Source organism: Electrophorus electricus, chromosome 12 (assembly GCF_041902795.1).
Source record: "Electrophorus electricus isolate QZ-2024a chromosome 12, ASM4190279v1, whole genome shotgun sequence".
Classification (NCBI taxonomy): Eukaryota; Metazoa; Chordata; class Actinopteri; order Gymnotiformes; family Gymnotidae; genus Electrophorus; species Electrophorus electricus.
The window spans coordinates 7,418,679-7,445,586 of NC_137508.1; the positions used below are offsets into that span (position 1 = coordinate 7,418,679).

Consider the following 26,908-nt stretch of genomic DNA (forward strand, 5'->3'; position numbering starts at 1 on the left):
AATCAATTTACACCAATTTACACCAGTTCATATGTTTACTGCATACAACCTCACTCTCAGATCAAGAAAATGTATTTATGAGTTAGTTAATTTGTACTCTTATATATAAGGTATTTCTGAATGTTGGGCTTTAACTTAATATTCAAGTAATATTAATAACTTACTATATAATATTACAAAAAGATATTTAGGCTTTTACTCAAATGAAGGAGATGTGTACTTCTTCCAAGACATGGGAATATGTTTAGTTACATGCTCAATTTCAGCTGTCCTTTAGTGATCCTTTAGTGCATTTTTACCATCATAGACTGATGTGAGATAACATTTATCCATGCTACTTTTATTTAGAGTTTATTTGTAATAAAAATTCTGTTTAATTATGCAGTCATGCAGGGTCTATGAATTTTAATATATTCCTTCTTTCATACTAAAACCCAAACCAATTGTATCCAGCAAACAGATTATATCTTTTGTTGGAAATTGTGTGTCAGTTTAATAGTATTTACTACTTGATTACATAGTTGATTTACTAGGTGCTCTTTCATAGCTTAGCTGCAGGACTGGAAGGTGTGCTGCCACTCCTCACAATAACTGTAAGCTGTGTATTGTCTTAGTAACAGGGGCGTGCACAGACATTTTGAGGTTGCTCTAACCTGGAAAGAGGCATTCCCCCTAATTGTGTCATCCATCACACATCAGCATATACCTGAATGGTGTAAACATTGAATGGTATGAACATTTAACAAATCAATTTTAAATATATAACTTTAATTGCCTATGTGAATTTAACATGTAATATATCAAAAAATCAAACAGCCATAGGAAATTTGTAAGGCATAAATCACTGCAAATCAGTAAAAAAAAGAATGATACTAATTTGGTTGTATTTTTGTTTGGTTTTGAATAGAATTAATTATAATAACAGCATGGTTAGTAAAGGTTAGGCCATGCCCATATAGGGTGGTACAAGGCCAAAATACCATTCACTTTACATGAAACAAAATAAATTTTTTGTAGGTGCTTTTTCTATGTTATAACAATTCAAGTTCACTATTGTTAAACAATTGCATGATAATAAAAACGATTTGCATGCTAATTCACTAACTTAGAGGATATGTCATTTAGTTTATTTCACATCCACTGCTGTAACTTGGCTATTTTTACATTTGCAGCAGACTGTCTGGTCCAGAGCATCTTAACACATTGTATCCCAATTCTAAAGGGGCGTGATCCAAGACTCAGCTATCAGATATTGTGGGTTATACACTATCCTCTAAGAAAGTCTGAAGCAAGTCATGGTTTTGTTTTTCAAAAATACTTTAATTGGAATATAAAACCCATACCATTATCTTTAGAACATACTGTGCCTCCCAGTATTCAACCCCCCACAGATTTTGCAGGTTTACACATTTGGAGTTAACTTAGTATTGTGAAATTTGGACTGTAGATGGGCCTGCACATGTTGCACTGCAGCAAAAAAAAAATGTACTGCAGCAAAAAAGAATGTTATTTCTCTGTTTTTCTTTTGTTTTTTGTTTTAATGTTGCAAAGTTTACTAGAGGGTTAATTATTATTCAACTCCTCAAACCACCAGAATTCTTTTTGGTTCCCTCAAGTATTAAGACGTAATTGAGGTATTAAGAACAATGAGCTTCACATGCTTGGAATAATGTTCTGTTTTTTCCTGCCTTTTCTGACTGTAAAAGCCCCTCCCCAAACAATTGAACAGCACTCATACATGGTCAACATGGGAAAGACTAAGGAGCATTCCAAGGCCATCAGTGACAAAATTGTAGAGGGTCACAAGGCTGACAAGGGGTATAAAACCCTTTCCAAGGAGTTGGGCCTACCTGTCTCCACCGTTGGGAGCATCATCCGGAAGTGGAAGGCTTATGGAACTACTGTTAACCTTCCACGGCCTGGAAAGCCTTTCAAAGTTTCCTCCTGTGCTGAGGCCAGGCTTGCCCGAACGGTCAAGGCTGACCCAAGGACAACAAGGAGGGAGCTCTGGGAAGATCTCATGCCGGTGGGGACATTCGTTTCAATAAATACCATAAGTAACGTACTCCACCGCAATGGTCTCCGTTCCAGACGATTACTTTCAAAGGGTCATGTGAAGGCCCATCTAAAGTTTGCTCATGATCACTTGGAGGACTCTGAGGCAGACTGGTTCAAGGTTCTCTGGTCTGATGAAACCAAGATTGAGGTTTTTGGTGCTGAACACACCCGGGGCATTTGGCGAGAAGATGGCACTGCATACGACCCCAAGAATACTATCCCTACAGTCAAGCATGGTGGTGACAACATCATGCTGTGGGGCTGCTTCTCAGCCAAGGGGCCCAACCATCTGGTCCGCATCCACAGGAAGATGGATAGCAAAGCCTACCTTGAGATTTTAGGCCAAAAACCTTTGCTCCTCCATCATGGATCTTAAGATGGGTTGTCATTTCATCTTCCAACAGGACAACAACCCCAAACACATGGCCAAGATCAAGATGTTGCAGTGGCCTAGTCAGTCTCCTGACCTTAACCCAATTGAAAACTTGTGGAAGGAGCTCAAGATCAAAGTCCACAAGAGATGCCCAAAGAACCTAGACAACTTGGAGAAATCTGCATGGAGGAGTGTACCAAGATTACTCCAGAGACTTGTTCCAGTCTGATCAGGTCTTATAAAAAATTATTAATAGCTGTAATCACAAAAAAAAGGGTTATTCCACAAAATATTAAACCTAGGGATTGAATAATAATTGACCCTCATTTTTATGTTTAAAATGTATTATAATTTAATTGAGCAACTTGGACTTTTTGTTTGTACTTTTTAGGCATCTTTTAATAAATGCTACTCTTATTCAGAATTTGAAGGCTCAATTATTTGCAACTTGTTGAATTGGCAAAATCTGTAGGGGGTTGAATACTACTTGGATGCACTGTATTGCAATGATCTCTATCTATGTTAATTTATCACAAGTATTTACATGTGTCTGTTCCTGCAAGATCTTGCATCTCTTAATGCTAAACTTTTTTGCAGACTGTGTATCCACTGTATGCAAGTGTTCTAATCAGGTATTCTATAAATTATGGTCAGCATCCTTTGTTTCCATTAATTTATGTATTATTTTATTTTTCCTGTCATGATAGATTACTTAAGGCAAGTGTATCAATTCATATTTATATTTATTATATGGATTATTAAGAGTTCATTAAGAGATTCAGGGGTGTTTAAGAAGGTATAACATAGAGATATATGTGAAAAACACTTTGTTCATTCAGTTTTTTAGAAGTGACAATAAATGTTTTTGAAATATTTTTTTTTCTTTCTTAACTAAGGCTTCTGCCTCTTTGAAATGTTAGGATTCTTATTTATTTTAGTGTAAACTAAAGTTGACAAACAACTTCTTTTGGTCGTTTGTGCAAAGGGTGTCAACGTTTATGCAGGGTATTCTAGGACTACCTAATTAGAATTATAGCTTCATTTATTTATGAATTTATTCATCCAGATTCTGGTGTTTAATATAATCCCCAGATTAATTGTATACGATCCAGCGAGTGAGCTGCAAATTACATGAAAGCGATACCTCCTCCCCTCTCCGTCTCTTACTTGTTTTCGCCTTCTCTCTCTCTCTCTCCCTCTCTCTCTCTCTCGCCTCAGCAGTACGAGGCAGCATCCTGTAATCAGGTCACATTTCACTGAAGACTCAACATCCATATAGCTGTTAGGAGAAAAGCAACCTCTGAGCCAGTGTTCGTTGACTGAAGCACCAAATTGCAGGAATAATGGTGGCCATGACTGATATGGGGTATCTTCTCGTACCGTTGATGATATTCGTGGGAGCTTCAGTGCAGGGTGATGTAAAGAGTGGAAAAGATGCAGAGAAAACCGGGAATTTCATGGAAGATGAACAGTGGCTGTCCACCATTTCCCAATACAATCGTAAGATCAAGCACTGGAATCGCTTCAGAGATGTAAGTTCGCTTTTTCAACGAAGGGAAGAATCGTTGTATTTGTTAATTTGATTTACACAATTTGAATGTCTGGGTATACAAACGGAAGACTTCATTTACATTTCATAAAGCGATAAATAGAAATGCCTGACGTCAAGTTTGTCCTCAAGATGCGAGATAGTCCCCTGACCATAAACTGGCTATTAGGGAAATTTGCCGCTATGTCTCGCTATGTCAGCAGTGCTGGCATCGATAAACTTAGTCTCTACGTTTGATAGGAGAGTTATCTTACAGAATTTGATAGGCTCCTATGTGAATTGGCACAGATGAAAATATTTAAGTATTAGATAGACGGGGGTATATTCATTACTTTAAAACGTCCCTCTTAGCTAGTACATGTTAGTAACATTAGTTACTATATCTTAATTTACGGAAAGACATAATAAGAGGTTTTAGTTTCAGAATAGCTTGGTGATCAATCTGCAGTAAATACTGTGATGCTGTTTTTTTGTTTTGTTTTGTTTTTTTGCTATGAGAATATCTAAGGATCATAAACATGTTTTGTACACTGTTAATTAGAATTTTAGATTCCAAATGGTTTAGATTTTGAATATGAAATCTCATACTGTATCTCAATATGAAACATTGAACCCCAGAATAAAACATGATTTTCTGTGAGCTATGCTTTAGTTGCTGAAGCTGGAGGGTGTATAAATCAAAAATAGTTTGGAAACATTAAAACTCACCTGGAAGAACTTGATGAAAATACTGAAAGAATGAAAATATCAAATGTGAATTAGAGTGGGCTAAAATGGGAGAACATTTCATTAAATTTTTTACATTAAAAGTTTTGTTTTAAGATACACTCCACAGCAGACTCTAATTGAAGCCCGTGTTCTCTGATCACACAGTCTACTGATTGAGTCATACAACCTCCTGCATATGAGTACGCTATGTAGAGGAACCATTGCATAGAAGAGCTGGTATAACAACTTACCTCTGCTTAGAACACATTATCATAAACATTATAAATATCATTAAAAGTACTTAAATGTTTCCTGTGGATTAGCCACAGAGCTGAATGTTTCTTTGTTTATTTGATTCAAAGATCAAATAATGAAAATTCAGATCCTGAATTAATCAAGATGTTTGGTTTTGTCTCTGTGTGATGCTACAGGTGAGAGGGAGGTGTTAATAATCCTAATAGTTAGTAAAAAAAAAAAAATAAAAAAAAATAAAAAACCACTTTGGGATTTGTAATCTGTTGTTTGTGTGTAAACATGTGTTATGTGAGCAAAGCTAAGTGCCCTTAAGGCATGAACAACAGAGAACCACTGAGAAAGTGACCCACCAAACCCAAAGAGAACCTGCAGCAACTGCTATGTTTTGGGTGTGAACTTATCAACAGGAAACCTGTTAGATTCTGGTAGATTTTAAAACTTACTTCTCTCTTTCAGAAATTCTCACCTCTCACCGAAAGGCTATATAGATTATAACGAATGCAGGTCGTACCTGCTCCCCAGTTACTTGAAGTTAGTGCTTGTCCTTTCAGTATGTTGAGCTGTAGCACTATACTGAGAAGCCAATGGTTTGAAAAGACACGGTAACAATCATGCTTTGAGCAGGCACATACTCTTTACCCGCCTAACCTGGTGGTATGCAGCAGAAATGTCTTACAGTGAGAATAGGTTACCAGTAGCAGTAGGGATCAAATATAAATGGAATAGAGAACATATGACACCTGAGGTATCAGTAATCCCTGAATCTGCTACAACTTTGTTAGCCAATCAGTTTTAGAGACATTGTAAGGATTAAAGTGGTTTGAAGAACTTGGCTTTGATGGTACTTGTAAGGTAATCCAGATATTTTATTACAGTTATAATGCAGGCAAAACAAATGTTACTGATGTTCAAACATTATGTTACATATATTCAAACAGTATTCATTCCTAGAAATTTTTATTTAATATTATATCTTCAAAAAGTTATCTAAAATGTTTCAGACTTGTAATGTCTTTTTGAGGCTCTGAGTACTGAATAGCATTGTAATGAAGGCACGTGTGTAAACAAACATACACACTGATAAGTACATGTGTATATGATATGCATACATAAACTCTAGGATAGAAATTGCTTTTTATAACATGCTTATCCAGACCTGATCTCATCTTATTCTGTCTTAAATGTTATAACTGTTGTATACTTTATTTGACTAAGGGTACCACAATACCCCATTTATTTTATTGATAAACATATGTTATTTTATGTCTAAGCTAGTTTCGTTTTCATCCTGACAGAAAACAAAAAACCTACCAATTCCAACAGCATCCATGAACATGGCCTTTCAGTTTCAGAATTATTAGCAAATTCCTCATTTGTAGATTTATATATTTATAGTTGTATAATTCCAATTTGCTTTGCATGTGCCATTCTATTTAGCTCTAGCATACCAGGCTGTGTGTCTGTGACAGCAGGTTATCAGTCAAGCATGTGAATTAGAATATTTGAACCACACCCAGATTGCTCTCAGCTATGACTGATGGTTACTTTTTTTTTTAACAGTGTTTTATCATATTTGTATTCTGTTTAATTTTGTTAAATTGAAAATATGTTAAATGTTTATTATAAAACAACCATTTTTATATTTTCCAATATGTTCCCTCAGTCTTTAAGAACATATTTTAGCCTGGCCTAATATTTGTGTATTCATTTTTCTAATTAACATTTTATCTATAGAGATATGGTATTTTGTTATGTTAAGCATCAAGGAATGCTACAGAGAGATATCTAAGATGTGGTTTTAATCGACCCACTATAGCTGCTAATATGAATCAGGCAAAAGTAAGCATTTCACCACAGACTCTCAATGCTATCAGTGTGTACTTGATCCACTTTAGTCATGCTCTCTTATCTAGTAGAACATAAAATCTTATTTCATGGTTGGCATTTAAGTCTAAATGAAAGACCGCAGTGTAACAGATTTAGCAGTTTAACTTGACAAATCCCTACTGGATACAAATATATCTATTTGTACTCTTTTAATATTTTAAACTATCTCTATTTTAACAATCTCTGTGTGTAAACATGTGATATGATAAAAAATATTTCCAACAAGAAGAATCTACTGTACCATAGAAATCCTCTATGTGTTTTCTTTGGCATTTGTAACACTGTCTTCTGATAAACATCTCAGAAGTATAATAGGATTAAACTCATTATCTGTAAATATGTACCTAGCAATTACTGCGAGTAGCCACTGCCTGATTAACCCCCTCCTCCCCCAGCTGCGATAAGAGGTTTTCTCTGAAAGCAGGAATGAATCTGTCATCTGTTCCACTGAAAATAAACAACGAACGGAGCTGGCCAATCCTCTGGTCGCTGGCACCCCCCCCCCCCCCCCCCCCGCTCACTCTCTCTCTCAGTGTAGAAGAAGCTCATTAAAAGCAGTGCTTCCCCTCAGCAGCGGAAGCCTGTGTCAGCCTGCACCTGTTATAACGCCACTACATTTTTAATGAAGCAAAAATGTTTCATGCATCCACTCCCCAATCCCTGGTTACCTGGACTAGGCAGGGGTGGGGATAATAGTGTTGCTTCCAAGGATGCCTTTTATTTGGAAGGTTTTCTGATTGCTGATTGGGAGATCTTTTCAACATAGATAAGCATCATCAAGACCATTCATTATGTCTTTATTGGCAGAGTTGGCGGTTGATCGTGATATTCCTTTGATGCTGCTAAGCAAATGCATTAATCAAAGGTAAAATGCACACTGTTTGCAATTGCTTTCCTGCTTAGCCTAATGAGCCAAATAGCTTGACTGTAGTGGCCTGAGAGGTTCATCTTCAAAATCAGTTATACCTGGCTATAAGGTGCAGTGGGTGAGCATTTGTGACCTGCCTGCTGGGCATGTGTCCTACCCCTTTACAGACGCCCCACAGTGCTACCTTGATTAGAACAAGTCCATCAACATTTCAGCCAGATGACTGTGGATGTGGAAATATGGTTGCTGTGTCACCATGACAGCAGCACAATATGTGGGCCACGATTATGGATAATGTGCTGTAAGGTAATACAGTCAAATATCCTATTAAAATTTGGCCTGGGACAGATCAGCATTTAGTAAGCTACACTGACACACAGATGCCAAGCAGCATGCTCATTTTGATTAAAGATATATGGAGGTGTGTCACTTTTCCTGTTGGCATTGTAATTATTGGGTGAGGTATGCCTGATTTCCATTGTGGTGCCTTCTTTGCAGGCTTCTTGCTTTATGACAAATGTTGATAAACTTGAAGGCCCCAGCACAAGCTGAACAGTCAAGAGAGATGAAGTGCATTGATATGGCAGACAAAGGCGACTCAGGGTGGCTTGGGGGAGGGGGGTTTGCTGCAGCTCCTCTTGGCCATATACCAGAAGCGTATGTGGGCTTTAATTGAGTCAAGAAAAAACTAGTCTTTTATCGCACTGCTACTGGGGTCCATGCCCTTTCCTGCTGAATTGGGTTTTTATTTGTGACTGCAGGTGCAGAGTGCACCAGGCCCGGCCTTACTCCGATTCTGCAGTCCAGGCTGAGACTTGCCCTGCCTCTCTTGTATCCCTAGAGTAGCCTCTTCATCCTGTTTCCAAGGCTTCTGGTGTAATTTTTGCTCTGTATGAACTATGCCCAATATTTTTCATCTTTTCACTGGTCTTGGTACTTGGTCCTAGGAATCTGAGCACTATGAGGAGGAAGGCAATGCAGTAGACACTAGGATGACCTTTTATGAGGAATGTGCGTGAGGTTCTCTGTATAAAGTTCTCTGTGCCTCAGATTGAGAATGTTCCTTAGCAGAAGATAGTAATACTCTTCTGGATAAATGGTGCAGATTTTTTACAAATTCCAGAGAAGCATCATCTGCCTCCAGCCCTAAAGAGTCAGGGTGTGCTGGGATCAGGCCCAATGAGCTTGATAAATGTGGGTGGTTGACATAACCTGTCACGCTCTACTCCATAGCAGCCAGGTCCCTTCTTTTTTTACTGCTCTTGGGGAGAATGCATGATTGACTTCTGATAGACATCTAGTGTCCGTTTTGCTCATTTAAAGTCACCACTTGGTATCCTGCCTCTCATCTCCCTTCTCACTCTCACTTTCAGGGCTGCCGTTCAGTCCTGTTGGGTTGATGGAAACATTATTGAGGCTGAACACCCTAGTGCATTGAAGAATACCAGTGAGGAGGGTTTTCCTGAGTCAGGATTATTTAGGCTAATTTACCCATGCTGCACCTACTTGGAAGAAGTAGTACCTGGACTAAGAATGTGCCCTGAGTGGTTAGTGTTAGCACAAAGATTACATGAGATGCCTTGCCAAATTCAGTTTAGTGATCTAACTGAATTGCCTGATTATGGCCACTAAAAATTCATGGTTTTAATATTTGTGGTTATTTAAATATATGTATATTCTATTGCTACAGGATCAAGTTTATGTTCCTGCTTCTCCTGTTTTGCCCCCACTCACTTCTATGTGCAGCAATAACTCACTCCCAGGTGTAGCAATGTTCTCAGTTGTTCTCTGTGTGATTAACTGTACAAACATTTAGCTCATCTTAACTGACAACTGTGGCAAAATCCCACAATGTAATACTTTTCATTTATATAGCTAACATAAATAATAGAACTTTCCACAAAAATCTGACATGTTTCCAGTAAGTCTTTTGAGGATATTTGGCAAGCTACTGGTATTTGTCAGAGGACATCAGAGGAGACAAGGTCACATACAGACTGGATGCAAGTGCTCGACAAAGTTCCTGTACTAGAACATAGTACATGGATACACACTGACAATAAACAATTGGGGAATGTCAAAGCACTTAATACTTCATCTACAAACAGAACTACTAAAGATTTATATGACTTGAGAGTAACTCATTATGTTACATGAATTTGCAAGATTTTAAAAGCTAGTTTTTGTGACTTGCTACAGCAAAGCTCGTACTGTACAGCATACTTACAATATGCTGTTACACTCATGTAATTTGATACTTAATCGATATAATAGAAACCTATGCCATGGCATCCTTTAACCCCAACTCAGGCCTTAATTAATAGATTAAGCTGTCTGAGAGCATCTTACAATTTTGTTCTAATGCTTCCTTGTGCATAAAGTGGGTGATTTGACATTACATGCATTTGACATCACCTTCTTGGAATCTGAAAGTTCAATACACAGAGTACACTGTACACAGGCCTTCCAACCAGGGCTAAGTATTTAGTCAATGACAAGCACCTGCAGAGCCTTTTGTCTGAGATGTTCATTCTGTTTTCTGTAGACCCCTTGGGCTTGTTCAGATGATCTCTCTGTCTGGGTTGGAGATCTGTCTCTGAGGGGCTGCCTACCTCGCCCCCTCCCCCTGGCTCTGGAAAGCCTCCCAAGAATGGCAGGCCTTTAAGCTTTTTCATGCGCATGGAAGGCTGAGAGGCTCTGAATCAGATGAGTGGGCTGTTAGCAGTGCTTTTGATGTGCTGTTCAGCAGCTAATCTGCAAAGCCCAGTCAGAGCAGCCTTCATGCATAAATCAAGTGGGAGTCTTATGCTTGCCTGTCCACCTCAGCCATGGCGTCACAGGGAAAGCATGATTTGGAACATGGTCTGGTGGGTGCATTGTTTTTTTCGGTGGTACCAGACTGATGGAATGTGACCAAGTGATTGTCAAGTTGTGTAGAGACCAAATGCTTGTCAGGAGCCTTACAGTAAAAGCTTTTTTTAATGGGATGCAAGACCATTGTGAGACTATCACGCCAAAGATATGTCTGACTTTGATGAATTATGGAGGGCAACTTTACTGTAAGTTTCCTGCATTCAGTCATTATTTGCAGGTAAAGCTTGTCAAAGGGACACTCTTATATATGAGTAAGAAGGGCTGAAAGGCAGGAGTGAGTGAAAATAAGAACTGGAGAACTGTTCTTAGATTGCTAGCTATATGACTTGAAAATAAATGAAATAAGCCACACAAGGTAGAGATAAACACATTTAAATTATATTATTTTATATATTGGGGACCAAGAGATAGTGAGGATAGCGTTTGCTGTGGTCTTCCCAGCATGTGCATAAACATTCCTTCCATTTATGCTGACAACCATGCAGTGCTAGGCCAAGGAGAGCAGAGCAACTTGCAATAGTGCAATAATGGATTTGAAGGAATTAAGGTGATTAACACATATATTTTAATTTCTGACAGATGTTATTTATTTCCATGCTACATATGACATTGCAAGCATAATTCACCTTTAGATTAACCTGTTTTCTCAACCTAAGGACTGAGCATGTGATAGAGTGATCCTGTTTCCTCTCCTCCTGCTGAATTTGCTCTCACTACCACATGTGCTTGTGCTACTGCAGGCATGCACTTGACATCTACTTGTCTAGTCCAGATCAAGGCTTTACATCAAACATTTGTGGCCAAAGCACATTTCAACAACAGTGTACATGTTTGACTTGCTAAATTGTATTATAGAGATGTAAGGGATTAACAGACATCCATTCGATATTCTTGTGCACAGAAGGGTGCAGTGTGTTTTGTTGTACTAAACCCTTAGACAAGGTCCTTTTAGTGATGTCCATGGAAGCCTGCACTTAAAGAGAGCTCTCTATAATACCTAATAGATCTAATAACACATGGTATTCACTGATTATCAGATAGCACTATCTCAGACAGAACAAGTGCAGTGTGTGCATGTACTTAGGTACAATGATATTCAAACCTTGTGTATAACATTACACTGTTCTAGGAAGTGTATTGGCTGTGTTATATTTGCAGTAAATATCTCACAGTCATCTTAACTGACAATAAGAATCTTCTTATGGTCAGGTCATGCTATCCAAAACATCATGTACCAAGGCTGTGAGCTGATTTTGTGTGTGGTTTCAAGCTAAGTCTGCCTGTGATTGTCTTAGCTTGAATAAAGGCCAGCGGTTTTCTTGTTGTCTGGCAAAGCAATACAGAGTTTTCAGCCTGAATAGTAAAAGTACATTAGACACACTGTCTATTCTCAACACAGTGCAACAAAGCTCACCAGTGCAAGATGCACACTTGTTAAACATAGAGGCATCTCAGCCAGTTGAACATAGCAGCTATGCAATATGCTTTGAGTGGTTTTTAAGGGTATTATAAAATGTTGTTGCATTGTGACAGATTTTCATAATGCATGTGGCAAAAGAACTGGAATTTAACACCCTATAATATAATTAATGTGCTGGTATATGCCATTTAAAAGTATTTACTGCTAACTAGACAGGGGACATGTAATGATAGCTTTAGTTTTCACAAAATCTATGCCTAGGCAGGTGAATGTTTTGAAAGCATAAATCTTGCAAAACTGATGATATATTGTGACAGTATTTCTGGGTCCTGTGTTATTTTTTATGTTGTCTGACTCATAGCTGTGTTTGCTTATAATCACAGACATAGGGAACACATTGGAAAAAAAATGTTCTATGCACATTGTGATGTCTGAGTGTAAAATTGCCATATAGTCAGCAGAAGTGCATGTCAAAAGCCACTAATGATCATGTTTGGCCAGAGATATGTCCAATTTGCACGCATCAAAAAAACCAACCCCATGCAATAGCATAATCAGCCTGTGTCCAGAAAGGAGCTCAACATCATGCTTTTTATGATCTGTGTCCAGGCATTAAAGCGCATTTAAAAAAAAATGCAGACTTCAGTATACTAACAACATGTCAGTCCAGTCAAAGATCATCAAAATTATGAAATGCTAGTCTGTAAGAGGATGACTTCATTCATGACATCATTGTACTAAAGAATTCAGACTGCTTTTCATTTTGATGGAGTAGAGGGGTATTAGCTGACTAAGGCAATTTGATTAAGGTACTGCAAATTTCCAGCTTGATTTGGTGCCAATCACAGAACAGTTTGCTTCAGTGAAATATAGGCCTCAAAATGAAACAGCAAAGCATTGTCCTCCTTTATGAGGGATGCTTATACCTTGTGTCACATGCTAAGGCATCAAGGAGGGGTTTCTGGCAACCCTTTTATGTACTGTAAATTTTTTACATCAGTATATTTCTCAAGAGTCTTCTGCCCCAGTAAAAGGCACATAAATTCACAGGATGGTGAATTTATTGCTGGAGCAGGACAAATAACTGGGCATATGTACTGGTTACTGAAATAGATTTTTTAAATCTTATTTAATAATGTCATTATAAATGTATGAGTTTGACCAAGAGCTAAATCCAATCAACCTGTACTAACACTTCTTATTTACATTCAGAACAGCCAATAAACCATTGCAAGTTGAATGATTAGTGAGAATACGCACGTGTGACTCTGAATAGCAAGTTCTTGATAAATAGCACAGGACTATTCTTAGTATGCCTATTGGGGAATATGCAGATAAATGATCAAAAGCTCTGCCTGGGGCCCAAAGAGATATTTAAAGCCATGCTACAGTGTCTTTTTTTCTTCATAATATCTCCTAAGAGACATATTGTTCTCCTCTAACTACCTCCTTTTCCTTTTTCTTTGACACATCTGCCTCACGTTTCACCAGGAAGTGGAGGTCAGTAGTGTTGTCTAAATCTGTCTCATGCCCTTGCCTTTCTTTGACATCTCTTTTAAGAATTCAAAGCTCTCTTACTCTCTTATCATCCCTTTAATGCCTATGTAAGTCAGAATTTAATATTTATAAATAACCTCCAATTCCCTCCTTTTGTTTCTGAACTTGTTTTTAACTGTCTCGTTGTTTATCACATTCTTTCTTGCCAACCCATGAATATTTGATTTCATGGAATACAAATCACAATATAGGCTAAATTCACCCATTTCTAGGCTTATGTAGTATATGTACCAAGATGTTTCTCTCTCCCCTCAGGATGATTACATCAGATCGTGGGATGAGAGTCGAGGCTTGAATGAAAGTAAGTCTTACACATTCACAGTAATCTGTTGAAATGTTTGAATTGCTTTTTCTTTGATCATCATATTTTACCTCAACTGAACGTGTTGTCATAGAAGCTTTCTTTCCAAGTACCAGATCAGGAAACAGTCTCAGATAATGTGTAGTAAAGAAGTGAATAGAATGTTCTCTGATGGTTTATACTTTCAGCTTGCTGAGCTGCATTGCAGGTTGTTTTGAACAGGAGCTCACAGTTATGCAGAGGATAAATGGTTGGCATTTAGTCTGATGATGAGCACTTGCTATGGCTTTGTCCTTCCACTGAAAGTAGTCTTAGCAATGCCTATTACTATAGACACACTTTCTCCTTATAGTAGGTGCCAAGCTCTAACTAGACCTAATTGCTCATAGCTGAGATGATGTCACCATCTCTCTGTGCTGGAATGGAGAGATGGCCAGGCACATTTGAACCCTGTGCCTTGATTTGCAGCTCAAATTAAGTCCAGAAAATAGAAGAGTCCATTAGCAAATATCTCAGAATGTAATTAATGGATAATTGCCAGTTTCACTGAAAGCACAGTAAGAGCCTTGGGGGCTTGATATAGCAGTGTGTGACATTGGCTTTGTTCCAACAAAGCATGAATCCACTTAAGCTGCATACATCGAAGCGTAGGGGTCTATGAAATTGATGGTTCATTTTTAAGGTAGCACTTAAAGTCTCCTGAACATTCTGCAACCCATTTGCTATAAATTATTTGACAGAAATACATTGACAGATTGCTTTAATTGCCTATGCCCACATTTGTGAATTATTGTCTTTTCTGTTTTACTCAGAGGTGTTCATGACACTCATGCATAGTGTTACCATGATTCCATAAAAATGCAATGATTCACTGTTTTGCCAAACATGTATTTTCTCATTATAACAGAAGGTTGGAATAGATATCACTGGGAATACATCTGTGTATATCTTTGCTTTTTTTCTTTGATTCTCTTTTTGCATATTTTCTAATTTTGTTACACTGAGATACTGAAAACTAAAGCAGAGATTTACCACTTCATTAGCTACATAAAGGATCATACTGGCACACAAAAAGTATTCAAAGTGTTATATATGTAAAGCTTGTATATATATAAAAAGAGAGATTTTTGTATTGCTCTTTGTTGTGTTATCTGCCCTTTTTATTTTTCTGTCAGTTCAACTGGCTTCTTCCTTTCTCAGTTAATTAATGTGGAAGTAAAAATCCAGCACCCAGATAACTAAAGCAGTGATATTTTCTAAATGAAAAGTGTCTCTAGAGTGTCCTCTTGGGCTTTTTCTTTCCAGCTGAAAAGGACAAATAACAAGCTTCTCCCTGATCATGCAGGTACCAAGGGGTGCTGTTATTATGAAAAGTCAAGCTTGTGCTAACCAAAAGTGCCCCAAAGAGAATGATGCTTCATCCCATAGTGGGTGAAATGAAACCATTCTGAATAGTGTTTTGATGAGTGATCTGTTAAAAGTGTAAATATACATTAGCTTGAAACCCTAAAATTTACAATGAAACTAAATGAAAGCAATTGTGTAATTTTACTTGCTTCTTTGTAAGTCTAAGAATAACATAAATGTCTTTTAATGCTATTAATAAGCAGATAGTGTGAAAATCTTTGCCCAGCACTACATCTTGTTTCAGCCAAAATGAACTACATCGATAGATAACCTTGATATATCTGAAAATCGCTGAAGGCCTTAAAACATTTCTTTCCTAGCTGATCTTCTGATCATTATCCTTTATGATGTAGAAGCCATCAGCAACATCAAATAAGCCTACGGCTCGATGGCAATCACTTGTACAGGTCACCTTCATCCTGAATGTCTTTATCACACATATGGAGGCAGCTTTTCTGTGCTGATCTAGCTTTCCCTGCTCTGTGTAGTGAGCTATGTCTGGTATATGAGAGCCAAACTGTGGCAGGCTCTTTGCTCCGCCTACTGGCCACACAAGCCCAGGGCTCATTAATGAACAAGTGCTCCTTACTTCCAGTCTGTGACAGTGATGATCACATTAAATGCTGTCGCATGTGTAAACAAAGGATGAGTGCAGTGACGGGGCCAGGGATTTTCTCCATCTCCCTAAGATGGATTTGGCTCTGTTAGATACGTGGAGCCTAACAGCATATTTCACAGCTCTTTGGACAAAGTTTATAAGATATATCCAGACACAGAAAATGTGAGGTGGAGAAGTGAACAAGGTGCATTTGTGTAGAGGACCAGTGGAATTTGTGCCGCAATAGTCCACTTTCTATAGCGGGCCCGTTGCTATGGGAACATCATCACTCTTGCATCTTCTTTTATCCATGTGAGTCTACGGGTGATACTTTGAAGCTTATGGATTAAGCCAGTACCAATTTTTATATATGTATATATAACATGTGTAACTGTCTGAAGCAAAACATAAATGTTCCCCATTCAGGGAAGATTATCTGATTATGCTAGTGTAGCTAGACTGAAGTAATGCATTATTGCTGGTGAGGATGTTATGACAAAGCAGTACTCCTTCAATATTGTTTATTTGTGATTGACAATCAGCAGTGTTTTTACAGCCTCTGAACATTATGGGCAGAACAAATGCAGTGTTTTGTGCATTTTTCCATTTAAAAATGTACATACTAGAGAGATTACTTTTCTTTATTTCTTTGTCTGTCTGATACTCTCTGTTCATGTGTTCATGAGTCTGCCATGCAGTAAATGACAATAAATCACTAGTTGCTGAAGGTGCTCTCTCTTCTGCTCCAGATGTGGACACCACTAAGGACCCCTGCCAGAAGGTGAAGTGTAGCCGTCACAAGGTGTGTGTTGCCCAGAGCTACCAACGGGCTGTGTGCGTCAACCGCAAGAAGCTGGAGTATAGGTAAACAAAACACATGGTTTCTCTCTCATTCTCACTCCCTCTCTCTGACCTCATTCTCTATCTCTCACTCTTCTCCCTTTCTCTCTTTGTCTTCTATCCCCCGGCTCTCTCTCTTCTCCCAGCTCTCTATCTTCTCTACCAGATCATCACACCCAGGAGACCTTGTTGTGTCATAAGAGAGCAACCACAAATTTGTCTTATGCCATGCCTGTTTATAGCATTTACCCTGTAAAATGCCAAAACACAATTATAAATAATCAAATAAGAAGGCAGAGCTTGTTATTTCTATAAGAATAATGTTCAAAGATAATCTCTCTTTGTCTTAAGCACTATTATCATTTATATAATGGTCTTTTGCTAGTGGCACATTCTATTGTAAACACATTTATTCCCTGAGGCTTTTTTTCCACTTTAGAAGCTTTTTTATTTAAGTCCCTCCTCAGGCATGGTTACACAACTCAATACAGAACATGCACCACCCATCTCAGTTATTCACAGTTGTTTGGCCCTCCCTCCTTTCCAGTCTCTGATTATCTCTTACACCTTGCACTTACACTGTGTCCAGCCAACCACCAGGGTAGCATTTATCTCTCTGCCTTATGTTGCTGTAGGGACCACCAGTGTATGTTTTCTGACCTGTGCCTCTGCTTGCACTCGAATGACTGCTGTTGTGCCTGTCAGCCAGGTGTATAACCCTGAGCTGCTCTGGGCATGCTGGAGTCTAGCACAGTGCTTACTGGCCCTGCTATGGAGAAACAAAGGGTAAAAAGAACCCCGATATGAGAATAGAAAATGCAATGCAGGTAGATGGAATGCAGCAAGCAGACATGCATAATTTACTTTACAGAATGTTCCATGAAGAAGCTCAAATACCACTACAATTATAGGCATACACACATACGCCAAGTGTGGAATTTTTCAAAAGGTCTAAAAATGGGAGAACATGATGGTGAAAAGAGAAAATCACATAGCTCTAAGAACCAGACCTGAACTGCTTTTGCACAATGAAACCAGACCCCAGCCAGATCCTCACAGAGTGCTACACTGTACACAGCAGACACCCTGCTGCTGTAGAAACACTTTGCCTTTTGCTTGTTAGGCAACACAGAGAGATGAGTGCTCGAACACAGGAGTGGTCAGATGATTGTTTTGAGGACTGCAACAATGAGTGTGCTTGGTTTTTGTCCAGGCTGAAGCAGCCAGAACTGGGACAGCAGGAGAACAGCTGTAAGCCCTGCCTTGTGTCCACCTCTGGGCCTGTGTGTGCTTCTGATGGGCATAACTATGCTTCACAGGTACAGCACACCTCTGGCCATTCCTTTGCATTCCATGCATGTTCACTCCGATTCACCTCATGTCAAAGTTTATGTGTACAGCACACAGTAACACTTTATTTGTCACTATGGATAGAGTGTTTGAGGCATCGACTCGACTTCTGTCTTTCTGTGTGAGCCCCCGTGTTCATTACTGTGGGAAAAACAGTTGAATCTAGATATCTTGCTTTTTGTGTTTCCTTTTTTGACCTCAATTAAACATGTACAGTGACAGTGGGCTGTTTTGTTATTTTGCTGCTGCTAGAGGTTATCTATTTATGGTGGGCCCTGAGGTCCATAAAACCTAAGATTAATAGAGATGAGCACACTGTTCAGATGGATACAGAGACAGGCAAAGAGACAGAAGGAGGAAGGAGATTAATGCCTTATCTTTTAGACCCATTCCTGACCTTGTTGACAAGCTGAAGTGTCTGGAGGAAATTACATTTTGAGCATCTTTTGAATGGTGTTGTATTATTTGAATGTGTCAACTTGCTTGTGGTCACTTTTATATGTATCTGGATTATAACTCATACCTCACTGTTCAGAGGAATTTCCCTGATGTTGCTTTAGTAAATCTTTTTCCATCTATATGTTTGTGTGTGTGTGTGTGTGTGTGTGTGTGTGTGTGTGTGTGTGTGTGTGTGTGTGTGTGGACCTCAGTGTAAGATGCAGCAGCAGGCCTGTCTCACGGGGAAGGAGCTGAGCGTCAAGTGCACTGGTCCCTGCCCGTGTTCTGCCACAGCTGCACCTAATGCAGAGGCTGACAACAAGCACGGTATGCAGTAGTCTCAGTCAAGAGCAAAGTACTACACCTACTACCACTCCTGCTGGTGCCACAACCTCCCATAGCACTTGCACTGCAGTACCACTTTAAGCACCTCTGTGATTTATTCATTACTGTGGTTGCATGGGCAGCATCTTGGTGCTGAGTCTGCTGCAAGGCACGCGTGTGGAGGAGCAGCTTTGTGGCGTGTTGTTATTAGCCATTTGCTGAACTCCCTGAGAAGGTTTGCTGAAAAGCCTCATTTATATGAGTCATGGCCAGCAAGGACTCTCATCTATTCCTAATGTACATGTCTTTCACATGAAATTGATCTCCAAAAAAGAGCAGAACACCTTTGGAGAAGGTACTGATAGATACTCTGGCTGAAATGGCTTTTTTAGAGACATTATTCCAGATTGAGAAAACCACAGGGTAGTATAGCATGCCATAAGATTGTACAATGCAGAAGATTTAGCAGCCTGCTACCATAAAATCATGATATATTGATGATAAGGAATGCTTCTGCTTAGAGATACCCTCAGGACATTTTTCTCTTCTGACATCCAATCGGCAGCTAACACAATCTCCTGGTAAGCCAGGCTTTATTTATGAACAGAACACTGTTTATTTTTTCTCTCTCTTTCTCACTCACATTGTCTATGATGTGCTTTGTGCTGTGTGTGCATAAGATAAGATGACCACACCATTCACAGTTTGTTCAAAGTCTTGTTCTGTCCCTGCTGCTAAAATGGTTTCCTCTATCTCTACCAGCTTTTGCTATTGTTTTTTCCTCCACTTTGCCATTTTCCCATTCCATTCCATTCTAACCTCTTCCACACTCCCTGTCTGTCCCCTCCGTGCAGAGAGTTGCACGGGCCAGGACCTGGCAGATCTGGGAGAACGCCTGCGGGACTGGTTCCAGCTGCTCCAGGGTAACGCCAAGCAGAACAGGACGACCAAGCCTGCAGCCAGCTCTGCATCAAGTGAGGCCGCAGTGCTGTGTTCTGTGTGCTGGGCCAGCACTTTCATGCTGAACAATATCACACCAATTGGCTTTTGCTGAGGTTGCAAAAACCCACTCATGAGTAGTGCACAACACAATTAGCATCTTATTGCAGGAATGGATTTGTAAATTCTGACTACTAGCAATGTATATAAACCAGACCAATTGTACCAAGCCTAGATGCCTAGTTGATTAAAATCAGTTTTAATTATTACTCATGCTTCAGTCATATTGTTTTGAACACAAGTCACAAATCATGTTGTCAATAACTTATTTTTAATTAAGTCATTTTCTCTATGCAGTTGTGGAACGCACTCTAGTGGCAACCTGTAAGGACTCGATTGGATGGATGTTCACTAAGCTGGACACTAACAGTGACCTGTATCTAGACCAGGCTGAGCTGGCCGCTATCAACCTGGACAAGTACGAAGTGTGTATTCGGCCCTTCTTCAACTCCTGCGACTCCTACCAAGATGGCAAGGTCTCCACTGCTGAATGGTGCCTCTGCTTCTGGAGAGAGAGTAAGTTTTGGCATCATGCTCAGTTTATGGAAAATCTCATTATTAGCCTTTTCCTACTTTACATTCTGTAGCCTTTATAATACCCTACCATTTACTGCTTAGTATATGATACATAAATCTACGTTCTGATAACAGTATTACTAGACATTGATTTTTACTGGGTTAGCAACTCCCAAGGTACATTCTGAAGTTGCTTGCTGTGCTCCTGGCCCGGCTAGTAAGGCCATGGCCCACACCATGTTCCTTTCAGCTGAGGGAAGGCAACAGAAGGGGGACACCTGGCAGGGAAGCAGTGCCAGGGTTGCGCACCACTCTCATGGAGGTCCAAGCCATCGCCTCATGAGATAGCTAACTTTGTTCGAGGAAGATATTTGGAGGCCAGTGAGTGTTCTGAGATCTTGAGCATATTGGCACAGAGCAGATGAGCACAGAGCAGATGATTTTGGAGTGTTATCAGGATTGTTTTTTTGGTTTTTTTTGTATGCCAATTTCTACTTAGAGGCCACTGTATTACTACATGGAAAATATATACATTCATTAATGACAAATGGCATGATTAATTACTAATGTGTGCAAAGAGTGCTCAAGTGTCACCAGGCTTATCCCTCACATTGACAAAACTCATGCAGGCAAGACTGTATTATGTTTAAATGATTTTCTAGATATAATCAAAACCAAAGGATGAATTCAACCATATGTGGGATACATGGATTACAGCAATTCAAGACATTCATGTCTTTCAAACATACTCCCTTCACCCCGCTAGACAGAGTTCCAGTAGTGGGACATGCACTGTGTTGACCTTTAGAGATCTGTAGTGTACAGTGAGTGATTTGGTTTTGTTTCAGCAGAGGACAGAAAGCCATCCATCTGTTGTGATGGTGCACAAATCTATGTTCATTAAACTTCACAGAGGTACATATGACTGAAGAATTGTAGATAAATTATATATGGCTGGTGATGGTGTGTTCAGAGATCCCATTTTGTTTGCATGTGCATATGTCAGCAGTAGTGTATACATATTTTAACACTAGGTGTGCTGTGTGTGTGTGTGTGTTTATGTGTGCCTTTTGTGCTTGTGTATAATATGCAGTAAATGGACCTCCCTTTTAAGAGGTTTCCTTTCCTATCACTGTGTCTGTGAGCACGCCTCTGCCATGGAGCAGGATGAGATCCTTTCACACAAACTGGCATATGTTACACCCTGCAATGCAGAAGCAGCACAGAGCAAAATCTTGGCATCTCTTATCCATGCACTGACACACACACACACACACACACACACACACACACACACACACACACACACACACACACAAGAAATAAACAGACACGGCTTTGCTTATTTTCTATGATTCTAGCTGAGTACTCTCTACTCTCTCAGGGCAGGCAAGGTTGCTTTAGGCCTGTCACACTTTGCTTGCCTTAATTTTTTCCCTTGCGGAGGGGAAATGGCCATCACACAGCAGCGCCCAGCATCAGTGTTGCTTGTTGACAGCCTGCTCAGCCTGGAACACTCTGGAACTCAAACCAACTGGCCAGCCAGACATAAATCCACTGCATGTTTAAGGCTTGTCCAGCACAGCCCTCAACATTTGCTCAAGTGGGCTAGCCAGGAGTTTTGTAATTTTATATTTAACTGATTTATTATAATATTATTTTATCATTAATTTCCTTTTCAAGATGATCTTAAAAATGACCTTTCTGTTTATTTTCTGTTCATTACATAGATGCAGTACATGACAGTATCACAGTATTTTGCTATTATTTCATGAATTTCTTGTGAATTTCTTCTAATGTAGGATTATGACAAATCCATCAGTTCCTGTGTGAAATTGAATGTTATAGAATGTAATTTAATGGAGTGGCTGCAGTGGGAATTGCAGGTCCTTATGCTGGTTTTGTTAGGGGCTGGTGAAGGAGCTCAGCATTCGGCTGGAGGAGATTAGCACTGCCTCCTTCTAATGCTTTGATTGTTTTGCTCCTCAGAGCCTCCTTGCCTGGGTGAACTAGAGAGAATCCAAATGCAGGAGGGAGTCAAGAAAAAGGCAGGTATGTATGTAGCACTTGGTCAAGGCAACACTTATAGAGTAACCCCTCGAGGCCAGGAACCACACTGGGGGAGAGCAAGGAGAACAGGTTAAAGCATGCAGCAGAGAATCAGAGAGAATGCGAAGCAGTCTAATAGCAAATAGAGGGGAAAAAACTAGGACAAAAGCAAGGGGATAGAAGAGGGAGTGATCAAATGAGAGAAATGTAAGGAAAGGGTCTGCAGAAAAGCAGTGGAAAAGGAATCAGTTGGGTGACACATCACAGAGGTGGCACAGGAGTTGTTTCATTAAACAGATGACAAGCACGAGGCTGGGATTAGCTGCTAATCAGGCATGGGGATTAAATTGGATCGGAGCTGGCTGTTGCTGGCGGTGGGTAGCGCTGCATGTTCGTCTCCGCTGCCAGCAGGACTCTCCAAGGACATGATGCAGATGCAGTGGCCAGCCTGAGTCGGCCAAACATGCACATGCCTCCCATTGGCCCGCCCAAAGCTACCATTATCACCATGGTGCCAATCTGTTCCGCCCTACTCATTCAACTTAGAATAAATACGGGTATTTTTTTAGATACGACCTTCAAAACTGCCTCTGAATGAGGGGTCACATTGTATCAATACAAAAATAATGTATTCATTCACTTTACTGTACAAAGCCCTTGTATAGTAAGACCCTTTTCAAGGTTGTCCCCTATAAACTGAAATGAAGACTATCATCTGTTTTTGTTATACACTTTATAGCTTGCAGTATGTAGGCTGCTTTGCAATCACACCCATGCTGCAGTGTTCATCTAATACTTCTGATTCATGTAGGATATGAAATTGAATGTACACCATGTTACTTCAAAGCCTGTGCATTTGTCATGTTAGGCACCTACATTCCCAGCTGCGATGAGGATGGCTATTACAGGAAACTGCAGTGTGACCAAAGTAGTGAAGAGTGCTGGTGTGTAGACCAGCATGGAGGAGAGCTAATGGGCTCCAGAATCCATGGCAACCCTGACTGTGGTAAGTGCACACAACATGCACACACAAACACCTACATGTGTGCATGCACAGACAGACACGCACACACACATAGGGCGGACAAGGACCCCTTTGTTGCAAGGGCTTAGATCCACAAAAACATCAGTCACCCCCCTGACAGAACACCACGTGTTACATTCATTAGGCCAGGTTCATTTCCATTCCAAAAGAGCAGTTGTCTCACAAAAATAAAGGTCTATAAGATTAATTACTACTGGCTGTGTTGGACCTGCAGGTGATAAGAACAAATCCCTAACTAAAAACATGCCCAATGTCAATGCCACAGCACTGGGTTATTGTGGAAAAGCAAGTATATGAGGTTGGATTTGGCCATTTTATGACTAAAATTCTCATTTTGCATTCATAGAAGTTTCAAGTTCTCCTTGAAAGCCAAAGATGGTCTGTAATAACCCAAGCAATCTGATTTTTCTTTTTGCCACTACCATTAGGAAATTGCAGATTCAATTGCACTGCAGCCACTACATGCTGGAAACGAGTTTGTTTGTGCAGTGAGTAATGAACAGAAACCAGAACCTTGGAAGAATATTTGAAACATTTTGATCATATGCTTCTTTGTTTACATTTTTCCCAGATGAGGTGGTTGGATACTCAGGTGATTTTGGCAGTGGGGTGGGATGGGAGGATGAAGAAGAGAAAGAAACAGAGGAGAATGGAGAGGAGACTGAAGAAGAGGAGGGGGAGCTGGGAGAAGTGGATGATGGTGGATACATCTGGTAGACCAAAACAAAATGGTTGCCTGGTTAAACATAGCTTTCCTTTGACCACTGGTTCTGAGGTAGCTCTATCTCTTGCTGACACAAATTTGTGGAAACTGGAGGGTTGGACATCTTTACGCAGCACTCCAAACAGCATTGACTTAGGGGGAGGGGGACTGGGTAGAGATAGATGTAGTAAAATTATGGCATCTGGAAAGAGTTCAAATAATGGTCTTATACATGCTCGTGAAACATCTTTCTTTTTTGTATGTGCAAAAGTGTGCCCTCCTGATAAAGTCTATAGCATCAGCTATGACAAGCTCAAATCTAGGCGCTTGATAATGGACAGACATTTTCTCCTTAGATAAACTGGAGTTTTGCCCATACTGTACAGTGTGTTTTATCTCATTTGTGATTTTAAATATGTTATGCATTCATCTTATGCAAGAAGATATAAATAAATACACCTTTTTACCACTATACATTTGGAAGTGGTACATTTGAAGCTAAAATGTTTAGGGTCACCTACAGATTTGATTCAAAATTTTCAATTTTTAAGTGAAATGAGGTGAGTAAACTTAAAAGTCTGGTGCATTACGTCTAATTCATTGGATCCTCTGGGTGTTTTCAGTGTGCTCTGTTGAGACCAAAATGAACTAGGTTCCATTTGTCCGACAATTTCTTGGCCTTTCAAGCACACATCAGCTATAGGTTTAATTGTGCCCGTTAGGTTTTTCTAGTTCAAGTGCAACAGCATTAGAGCTCATTAGAGCAGGAGCCAAAACAACCCTAAAAGCTGCAGCCATTTATCCACCATCTTATTTACGTATGAACTGTATATCAAAAAGTTCTGTGTTGATCCAAACAGCTGCACATGTCCTTAAGAAATATTCACAATCAGGGAAACACTGGGTTTTTTTTTTAAAGAAGCTGGGCATCTTCATAATTTATTTTTTGTTGATCACAGTTGTAGATTTAAGATCATAAGCAAGATAAAGCTTCTCTATTAGCTCCTTTTGCAATGTAATAGCTATTCAAAATAAACTCTTCAAAGCATTCTGGTGTATTTTACCAACTAATAAATCCTGCTGAAACTGGATATAGTTAAGCATTATGTTTTCTTGTAAACTATGTCTTGACATAGAACATATCTGAACTCTCACAGACCTGTCTTGTTCTCTTGTCACCTTTCTTTTAAAATGTTCAGCAGTTTTATATTTCAGTCACAATGGAATCTGCTTGGACCACAGTTCTTTAAGATGATATGCACTGCCTCTGGGGCAGATCTATGTCACAGTGAATGTATGTATGAATAGTAGTATGGAGAATGAGATTTGTAACTTGACAATATTCCCCACAGACACCCACTGGAACCTGTCTGTCCTACCTGTCTGCTAATCAACCTCTCATCAGCCATGATGAAATATGAGTCTAGTGTAATTTCAGTAAGTGTAAATAGTTTTGCTCCAAAGGTTTAAAGTTTTGGTTTAGAGAAGGGGAAAATAAATTATTGTGCCATCCATACCATACACTTACAATAAGGTATTCTTATTCTAAAATCTGTTGATTAATTTCTGGGATAACATTTTAAAATAATCAAAATTTAAAAAGATAAAATCTTTACATAAAGAATGATGGTTTACATAGAGAATGTGTTAACTCATCTATCAGAAAAACACAACAGCCCAGTGATTTCATGCAAGTAATTAAAAAAATGCAATAAACACTGCAATTAGTATCATTAGTGTCATCAACTGAAACAATGCCATATTCCCTGAGTATGTAGGTCTGTTTGAATAACTATTTTCTCAATCTCTGCTCACCACAAAGGGCATGAGAGCAGCACAATATACTACACATGCAGAGCATAAATGAAAATGAATTATAGATCTTATCTAGTATGGTAATACATTCAAACAAATCCAGGCTGAAAGCACTAAGAGGACTGGGAATGGGCATGCCACTCAATGGGGTTTTATCTTAGAAAGAAACACGTTTGTTACTTTAGTGTAGTGTGCTTGTCTTCTTTTTAAAAAATGAAGAGCAGATAATCACAAGTTTGAAAATGACTATATTTCAGTAAGAGTAACTGATAGAATATAAGTTTCAATTACATAAAAGTTTCATATTTATCATTAAAGAGTCTGTCTAGTCTGATTGTGAAGAATGTTGCTTATGTCTTACTTAACAATGCATATGACTGTGCAACCACTGTTGCTATTCAGTGTGGATTAGCTAGCATATGACTGTATTGTTGTATAAATGCCATCAATGTAAATACATGGATTACACAGATAGTGCATTTGCCCTGGCAATTGCATTATATTTACATTTAGTTGCATGTTTCTTTGTCCAAATATGTCATCTTTTTGCATTGGTGTGATCATGATTAAAGGCAGTGCACCCAAGTACTGTTATCTACTGTACTCTGTCATTCTATGTGCTCAGAACTCTACACCAGCATCACTGGCACAGTCAGTGAGTTTGATTCCCAGCAAGGGCAGAGCCATCGCTGGCTAGGAGCACAGCTGTCTGGCCTCTGGCTAGGGAAGCCTTTGCTTCTCTCCTGTCAACTCACTAGAGGATCTATAGGTCATGTTTACAGAATTTAGCACATTCCTCCAAATGCACAGAGCAGTGAGTGGCTAGCCGTATGGGTGGGGGAGTAAGCACGTTAGCAGTATCCTCCCAGATTGGCAATTATTGTGCCCAAGGAGAGACCTGGATATTGGCTGGAAAATTGCCAAAATTGGGCAGAAACCTGGGAAAACTGCTCCTTGCTCATTTAAACATGCAG

The 26,908-nt window shown here is 39.4% G+C and overlaps 1 protein-coding gene across 1 annotated transcript; it reads left to right on the forward strand.

The window, feature by feature from the left end:
• The first annotated feature begins 3,645 nt into the window (after window positions 1-3,645).
• On the forward strand, window positions 3,646-26,519 carry spock2 (SPARC (osteonectin), cwcv and kazal like domains proteoglycan 2). The gene is made up of 10 exons (XM_027015780.3): window positions 3,646-3,963; window positions 13,805-13,850; window positions 16,605-16,719; window positions 17,909-18,014; window positions 18,696-18,810; window positions 19,662-19,781; window positions 20,104-20,322; window positions 22,312-22,374; window positions 23,240-23,377; window positions 23,988-26,519. The coding sequence occupies exons 1-10, from the start codon at window positions 3,775-3,777 to the stop codon at window positions 24,131-24,133; spliced, it is 1,257 nt and encodes a 418-aa protein (XP_026871581.2). The 5' UTR covers window positions 3,646-3,774; the 3' UTR covers window positions 24,134-26,519.
• Window positions 26,520-26,908: the final 389 nt, after the last annotated feature.